Here is an 8,501-nt window from a genome sequence, read left to right as displayed (position 1 = left end):
TAGCGATAGGGTGTGCGAGGAGAGACAAAAAAGGGGCAATTTCGGCAACATCTCATATCGCACCACGTGTTGGAGTGCCGAGCAACCGGATTAGTTACAGTATTCTCGGCTAGCATTGGCGCAATAGTCTTGCACGTAAACCCGACACGTTTATTTACTTGCTTGCAGTACTACTAAAACACTGCCGCTGCGTGGTTGCGGCGCTTTAGTTATTTCGCCTCCAGTTAAAACCGCCCGGCTGATCCTCGGGCAGCGCTACGTAGTTTGGATCCTCTGCCACCTCGTCAAACAATAGTTTGCTGTTGGGGAAACATAGAAACAAACGAAGAGATATCAGTACCATTGGGGGATTGGAGACAGCACTAGTGGAGACGTACAGGATTCGAGGTGTTTTAAGCAGCTTCAAGCCTCCCGGCTGATTTGGTAGCACATCCTCGAGGAAGTAGTACGTGTGGCCTACCACGATACCAATCAAGTCCACCCAGATCGTGTTGCCTATTAGCACGGAAAACCCGAGCAGTACCCATGGTAGGTAAGGTGCCTGGAAAAGAGGAGCAGTCGCTCGGATCAATTACATCGCTAGGTAGGACAGGAAAGGTTACATTTTGTGTTATTGAGAGAATAACGTTTAAATAACCAGTGCAACCAAAGGCGGATTTAACAAACCCGGGCCCCTAAGCGGGAAATGGGGCCCCTACTTTCCTGAAACGTCCTCAAAAAAACATTACAATGTTCGCTTTTTATGAATATCTTTTTACGAATACCAAATACACAAACCCTTATATTTGTTAGGGATTAATTTTCTTCTGTCCTTTTTAAATGGCAGTTATTGTATTAATTTAGTGGTATCTATAGTCTTCGTGAAGAAAGACGTAACTTCGTCTTAGAGAAGTCTTTAGGCCGGGGGACACTGTCCGTACTCGCTAGTGTAATTTCGATTTTCACTAGCGCATCTGGCGGCAGCTTTTTTTTTATCATCGAGGGAATGCTCATGCCGGATCTCAAAATTAATTAGTTTTTCTATCGTTTTTTTCGTGAAAACGGATGCAATGCATGCAGGACATGTGCATCTACCTTTTACAAAACGTTTTCCATCCGAATTAAGTAAAAAACATGGGAAAATAATGTATTTTCTGAAGCGGCTCCAAATTGTTTGGCAAAATGCTTCAGTGAGCCGCCGCAAGATGCGCTACTGAAAATGTAAATTACACTAGCGAGTACGGATAATATACCCCGGCCTTAAGAATGTACTACTATGAGAAAGATTTAGTTTTCCATTTCTATGTACATTAATAGAAAATCGTTATAAGAGCGAACTAACGAGTGGAGATTTAGCTGGGGGGGGGGGGGGGGGGGGGGGGGCAAGGCCGCTCAGATTGCCCTAATGTACTTCAAGAGTTTCCCGTTCAACAACAATGCGTAGAGTGTGGTAAAATGCTCTAACAATCACCACATTTTAAAATATTGTTAAATGCTCAAAGGAAACCAACATTGCTTCAAACTCCATCATTGTTATGTTTCAAACTCCGGACATTCGGCATGTTTTATTGAATTTCTTCAAATCCCATGGTCATACCATTTAATTTAACATGATTGCCATGATGTACTAGAATCAATTAAAAATGTGTCTGATTCCTAGTAGAGTCTGATACCACAGTAAATAAATATTCTCTGTCGGTCAGTTTATCACCACAGGCATTCTTAGCGGTTTTACCTCAAACTGACGCCAGTGTAATTTATTCGATAATTCCTATCGATCACTTCTACGTGCATTGAAATACATCGGATTTTTTTGTGGAAGTTGTTATTAACTTAAAAAAAACGGTGTTTTATCATATTGTGCTCTGAATTTGATTAAATCACATGTCCGGAATTCGAATCAGGATTTTTTACCTATCAGGATTTAATTCCGGACAGACGAAGTAAATTGAGATTAAATGCACAAAAATATGTGCTTTGACACATAATTTAATGCTAGATGTGACAAAGCCTTAGTATAAGAGAAAAACCGCACTCAAAATCAGTCCGTCGTTCTGTCGGTTCAGTAGGGCACTGACCCTCCGAATTTGGTGTCCGGACGTTAAAAAAAAAGTTAAAAACAAAAAAGGTGTCGTTTGTGAATGTCCAGAATTCGAATTAAAACGAATTGCGAAACTGACCGGAATATGAAACAAAATATCGTTGCTGTTGCATGAGTTTTTACAATGTTTCCAGTAAAATTATTGGAAATCTTTTTTTTTTTTCTCAGTTGTAGAAGGTTTGCTGCATTAAACTGTGGTAGGTATGACGGGTTAAATTTGAAATAATGAGAAATAATTACATGCCAAAAATGTCTTAAATGTCCGTAATTCGATGCAATACGGTTTTATCATTTTCGACAATCGCTTCGATGGAGTAGGGGAATTTGATTGATACTCTTAGATGAATTGTATGTTAACAAATATAATGATATTATTTTAGGGTAGTTTAAAAATCAAATTGGCAGCAAAAAGCTCTTTGTTCATTTCCACTTTAAGCTGGCTTAGCATCTACAGTAAATTTTACGTGCAAAACAAAAATGTATCGATTCAATGTTGACGCATCTCGCGCCATTGCACTAACAGTATAAGCTGGATAGAGAAGGCATTATCTTTGCACGGTCACTGACAGGATTTGTAATTTAAGGATTAGTTTGTTGGCAAGATTACATATAACACCCCATGCGGATGGGGCACTGATGGCACAGATAACGCGACACTGCTTGCCAATTGATTTTACCTGAAAGTTTAGCACGCCGAAAAAGTTCATTCGCACGAACGGATTCCGCCGTGACCAGACGTACACCAGCATTATGGTAAAAGCTTGCCCTAAGAAAAGTAAATTAACAAACAACGCACAAATCTGGAGCGGCCACGTTAAGGAAAATGCTTTGTGTATATGTGTGTGTGCATGCAAAGCGAAGCAAATGTTTGTTTTGTTTTCATTTGGAAAAGGATACCACCAACACGGTGCCGCCGAACAGAAACATCATTACAAAGTCGGAGCTTCTCCCGCGGAACGAATTTTCCTCCAGCATACGGCAATACCTTTTATCGAAGGAAGAGACACAAAGAGAGAGAGAGAGAGGGGAATAAAGAAAATGAGAAGGGAAACAGTGGAACCATGGTTTAGTAAAACGGAAAGGCAATAGGGAGGAAACTCACCGAAATGTGAAGATCATGTTGAACAGAAAGTTGAACCCAAAGGTGCCGAAGAACAGGAACGTGGTGCAGATGCGCCATAGCTGGTAGTGTTCGAAGATGAGCTTTGGGTTAAAGTACAGCTGAAAGGGCGTTACGATGTCGAGATGCTGTGAAAAGCAGAGGCAAAAGCAAAACAAAAAAAAACAACACCAAGGCAGCCGGTTAAAGAGACATCCCCAGGCCAGTGACACGCCTCCAACTCCTTCACTTACCACCGACAGGGTCGTGATGATGCAGGCCGTCGAGTACACCCGTGTCACTATCGGTATCTGGAGATATTCTTGCCGTATCGTTTGGTATGCCATTGTACATCCTAAAACGAGCCGGAACACACAAACACGAAAACAGGTTACTGTTGGAGGGTGGCCACCAGAAACGACAACAGCACGACAGTCCTCGAGTCCGTATCGCCCGTCCGCGATCGACTGTTTCACCATGGAAAGGAGCGGGGGAGGCGGGGAGGGGGTCGAAGCCCCCTTCTCCCCACCCTTCTCCTGGCTTCGTGGCTGACAAAACACACAACCTTACCTCAACGTGCGCGCGCTCGACCAGAAAGGGTGTGTTGCGGCGGGCACCACGGAAAACGGCTGTTGAAGAGTCGGTGGCTGTCTGCTTGGACTCCGCTCGCTGGACGTTGGCGTTACATGGGTCGGGGAAACTGTGTGCGAAATCAAAATAAGCTCCCCTGGTACATGATACTGTTCGGACTCGCGGCTTAGCTCTGTCGTGTACCAATCACCAGCTCGACGGTCGGGCGACGGTGCCCGCGATGACGTTTATGTTTTGCTTGCGTTCCCCGCACACCGCGCACACCGCACACACAGGCCATCATCGCCGGTTTGACAGCTGTTGCCAAACTGCTGTGCGCCGGGGGAAAACGGTCCGGCAGAGTGACCAGAAATATTCGTTTATCTGTAGTCCTACAGATTTTAAATATGCTTACCGATTCACGGTTGAGCACCCTAAAACTACCTAAAATTACCTACCTACCAATCGAGCCTGCTGTTTCGCAGAGATACCCAACTTCGGTATTGCTGAGAATTTCCCGGTGGCGCGAACCGATTGTTTTTACATTACCTGGTGAATTTGTTTGGAAACTCGCGTCGAGAAACGAGTTTTGCATTTTATTTTGCATAAGCCATTTGAAAGAAATAGTTTGATTCGCAAATTGATAAAAACTATTTCATCTTGGGACATTCAATCGGCACCAAACCTCGGATGAGTCCATACACAAACCGCGATTATCTCGCCTGTCTGTCAGATTTTATAACAAAAATCACAGTACAAGATATATGACATTTTCATGGTACCGCGAATAAATCTCACTCCCCCTCCCCACCCCTCCCTGCTCAACACTTTCTTTTAACACTCTGGGCGCTGTCATTTTGCATTAGCTTTCTACGGAGAAAACAGTACAAGATAAGAGAGCGATGAGAGCGTTTCATAGGCTTACGATCGTTCACTCTCTTTCCGATCCTCACGTACGATGCCGTTTCTGCAATATGCGCTCTCTCTTTCTTCCCGCTGCAATACGCTCTGCTGAGAGTTGCTGAGAGACCAATCACAGAGAAGAAGAGTGAACAAAGCTGTGATTCCAAAGCGATCCACACAGCGCCCAAGGTGTTAACTGACCGGGCGCTCTAGCAGCAATCGAACACGACATCGAACATGAAAAATATATGGGTTTGACATGTTCGATTTGTTGGTTATCAAATCGAACATGTCAAATCCCATACAGGCGTCCCCCGAGTTACGACCTCCTCGAGTTACGACGATTCGCAGATACGACAATTTTGATTTTGACAGTTAAAGCGAGCGTTACCTGAGTTTCAAATTTTAAAACCAACCAACAAGTACAAAAAATCTGAAACAACGAAATCTGCCAAAGTAATTTGGTCACACTGAACGGTCTCACTCCGCTACTGAGACCCAGAATGGGTGGTTATAAAAATAGGAGCACTGTTGGGGCAGCCCATCGCTTCCCCCAGTTTGGCCAATTTGAATGAACTGTTGTCTCCCTCTCTCTATCTTCTTCGCACCTGTGACCAGTGGTGGAGCGAGATGGAAACGAATTTCTATTGCATTAGCATATCGAATCTCTGTGTTTTGGGGTTTCCAATGTAGTTTTAAAAACATGTTTTTATACACATGGAACAGTTTCGTTGTTTTGCAACAATCATACCTGTTTGATTTGATAGCTGCATACCTGTTTGAATTGACATTTTCCATTTTCTATAAGCAGCTATACCTGCAAAAATTGACCTACGGTGCAAACGGTCATGTAAAGTGGAAATTTTTAATCTTATATTACAACCTAGTACGGTTAATAGCAATGCGTACTCTGACCGTTTGTTCTGAGTAAACACAAAATCATAATATAAACGGACATTTTAAGATATTTTCGAACAAACAGTATCGATCTTGATTCGATCGTGCCGTTTTCCTTATCGATCCATTTGCCCACGTGTCGAAACGCTAGCCAGCTGTCTAACGGTAAAAATACCGTTACGGTTGGGGATTCTTCGTCGCCAATTCCTACCACAGCCCACCGTTTGTTTGGCATTTTCCGATCGAATGTGCTTGAGAAAAGGATTCGTCCGTTGCGCGGAAAAAAGCAGTTTACAGTCTGAAATGGAAATCGCGACCAGGAGTAGCGAGAGGGTCGTCGAGCTTTATTCAACGCAAAAACATACACACACACCTCCGCACATCCCACACTTCTTCTTCCTAGCAGCTTCGGAAAAACGCCTTCGCTCCCCCCGCCGCGCTTGGTGGGGCTGGGGGGTTTGTCAATAAATAATTACAGATGTGTTTTCTTTGCATCCGCCGAATGAACGGACCGAAAAAAATACGTAGAAACTATTTAACCAAAAGAGGAAAAAAACGGTTAACCTCCAGCCACATCTTCACTCCTCGAACGTGAGCCGGCCCGGGCCGTGATTTTTCATGTACCGGCGGTACGCCTTGTACCGGGGATTGTCTGCCATCTGCTTCTTCTTCTCGTTCTCCTGCTCCACCTTCCACCGGTCGTAGTTGGACTTGATCCAGAGCTGCTGCCGCAGGAACTGCTCCACCGTTTCCGGCTCGATCGCGTCGAACTGGACCGCGGTGAGGCGCATGTACCGGCGGATCAGGTAGAGCTGCTCCTCGCGCCCGTACGGTTGCTTCAGCAGCGTAAACTTCCACACCCACCGGCCCGCCCACCAGAGGTACCGGCCGACCGTGTACGGCAGCAGGAATAGCTGTATCCAGAGGATGTCCTTGATTTCCGGCTTCGCGTACGCACCCTGGATGTCCATGTTGTTTTCGATCACCTTCCGGATCTGCTCGTCGTGCTCCTTGCGCTGCTCCGCCTTGGACAGCTTGATCCGGCCCTGCTTGCCACTCCCGCCACCGCCGCCGCCTCCCCCGTTCGATTGGTTGATCATCTCCATCGCTTTGTTCCGGTACTTGGGCAGCGACATGAAGTACTTGATGGCGGTATCGTACCGCTGCCAGCGCGTCACGTACTGGATGCAGGAGATGATGCTTATCGTCACCACGATCACCAGCCGCACGTCAATCTTCGCCTTCCGGCGGTAGTACCGGTAGAAGTGCGCGTAGTACGCCTGCGGATTGTCCAGCAGGTAGTTGTAGTCGTTGCGCGACTCCTCGTCCTTCAGCACCTCGTACGCGGTCGCGATCCGCTTGAACGATTCCTCGGCCGCCTGCTTCTGCTCCGCGCCATGGTGCAGGTCCGGATGGTACTTCCGGGCGAGCTGGCGGTACGATTTGGCGATCTCCTGCTTGGTGCTTTCGCGCGACACGCCCAGCAGCTCATAGCAGTTGTCCTGGCCGCAGTAGTACGAGTCGAGGTAGTGGCCATCACCAGTCGTGGCGCAGATGCCCAGCAGCACCACGCACCAGCCCACGAGTCGTGCTGCCGTCGTCATCCTCTGCGTCCAGGTCGGTTGCCGGATTGTCGAACACTTACGGATGACACGAGACGCGTTGTCGGTCGGCTTGTTGAAGAAGGGAGCGGAGCGGTATGGAATTTTGACAGATTGATTTGTAAACATACGCTGCGTTTAGAGCGGTGCAGCTGAGCGATCAGGCTACACGTAGCCATTCAGTAGCTTCTACACGTGAGAAACTGGCAAACATGAATAAGAATGGGAGAGATGATGTAAGCTGAAAACCCCCCAAGCTCCCGACCACGCTGGTTTTCGCTGGTCTTTTCGGGGATAATTCGGTAACGAATTATCCCCGAAAAGACCAGCGAAATACAGATCATTATCGAGGATAGTGAACACACGTGAAGGATGAACCCATGCAAAAAAGAGCTAAAAATAGAAATGAACATTCGGATTCACTCCCTTCCCTCATATTCCAATTCATGCTCATGCTTCATCCTTGATGCTACCAACCACATCGCTAATTCTACTTCGAATCACTTTGCCGGTTGCGCCACCATATTATTATTCATGATCGTGCTATTTGCTTGTTTTGTTGTATGAAGGGGTACTGAGCAGGAATATATATTCCTCCTTCAATTAGCTTAAATAGCTAGGGATTGACGGCACTTTGACACTTTGATAAGGGCCACCTCGTACCGATGTCATGCATTAAAAAGCTATAAAGTTCCACCAAGCTCGGTACGCTTTCTTAACAAGCCTTCAAGTTCCATCGTGAACCATACACATCAGGCTAATCAGCTACAAGGTTCCTGAGAGTACCATGTGCCTGTTAAAAAGCTCAATAGTTCCGCAAAGTACCGTCTATCTCTTAATCAGCCACAAAGTACGACATCGGAACGATTTTTAAACAGCCCCAAATCAGCTATAAAGTACGAGCTGGCTATTTGGGTGACAACGCTTTCTCGCATGCGATTTTATCGGACGGCATGTCAAATTTTTATATGGGATTTGACAGATAACGTCCGGCGACGAAATCGCACATCCGACCCCAAGCGCCACAGATTAAGCTTAAACGACTGGAAAATTGAATAACCATAGAAAAAAATGAAAGCTCCACAGCTTCATTGGTTTGATCAATAGATGGTGTATTACAACTCATCATTATATTGATATCCTTTTCTTGCAATGTATTTCGACAAGTTTCATCTTATCATGACCTATCCCAAGCGCCACAGATTAAGCTTAAACGACTGGAAAATTGAATATCCATAGAAAAAAAATGAAAGCTCCACAGCTTCATTGGTTTGATCAATAGATGGCGTATTAAAACTCATCATTATATTGCTATCCTTTTCTTGCAATGTGTTTCGACAAGTTTCTTATC

The 8,501-nt window shown here is 45.4% G+C and overlaps 2 protein-coding genes across 2 annotated transcripts; both read right to left on the bottom strand.

Moving 5' to 3' along the window:
- Positions 1-110: 110 nt before the first annotated feature.
- Positions 111-4,031, bottom strand: LOC120948107 (derlin-2). Its single transcript, XM_040364105.2, has 7 exons — positions 3,750-4,031; positions 3,434-3,534; positions 3,183-3,328; positions 2,978-3,065; positions 2,758-2,880; positions 378-541; positions 111-299 (listed from the first exon to the last, which is right to left on the bottom strand). The coding sequence occupies exons 2-7, from the start codon at positions 3,524-3,526 to the stop codon at positions 206-208; spliced, it is 708 nt and encodes a 235-aa protein (XP_040220039.1). The 5' UTR covers positions 3,527-3,534; positions 3,750-4,031; the 3' UTR covers positions 111-205.
- A 1,817-nt stretch (positions 4,032-5,848) lies between these two features.
- Positions 5,849-7,231, bottom strand: LOC120947591 (dnaJ homolog subfamily C member 25 homolog). The gene has a single exon (XM_040363050.2). The coding sequence runs from the start codon at positions 7,151-7,153 to the stop codon at positions 6,128-6,130; it is 1,026 nt and encodes a 341-aa protein (XP_040218984.1). The 5' UTR covers positions 7,154-7,231; the 3' UTR covers positions 5,849-6,127.
- Positions 7,232-8,501: the final 1,270 nt, after the last annotated feature.

Source organism: Anopheles coluzzii, chromosome X (genome assembly GCF_943734685.1).
Source record: "Anopheles coluzzii chromosome X, AcolN3, whole genome shotgun sequence".
Classification (NCBI taxonomy): domain Eukaryota; kingdom Metazoa; phylum Arthropoda; class Insecta; order Diptera; family Culicidae; genus Anopheles; species Anopheles coluzzii.
The sequence above is the reverse complement of the archived record's forward strand: the minus strand, read 5'-3'. Positions and strand labels throughout refer to the sequence as shown.

What these genes read in the sequence shown, in the direction of transcription:
- LOC120947591 (XM_040363050.2), bottom strand. Translation starts at nt 7,153, where the DNA reads ATGACGACGGCAGCACGACTCGTGGGCTGGTGCGTGGTGCTGCTGGGC.
- LOC120948107 (XM_040364105.2), bottom strand. Translation starts at nt 3,526, where the DNA reads ATGGCATACCAAACGATACGGCAAGAATATCTCCAGATACCGATAGTG. An exon ending in AACATGATCTTCACATTTCG is followed by an intron (nt 3,066 to 3,182) that starts GTGAGTTTCCTC and finishes CTTCGATAAAAG; the next exon opens with GTATTGCCGTATGCTGGAGG. An exon ending in TCGGCGTGCTAAACTTTCAG is followed by an intron (nt 542 to 2,757) that starts GTAAAATCAATT and finishes CCTCTTTTCCAG; the next exon opens with GCACCTTACCTACCATGGGT.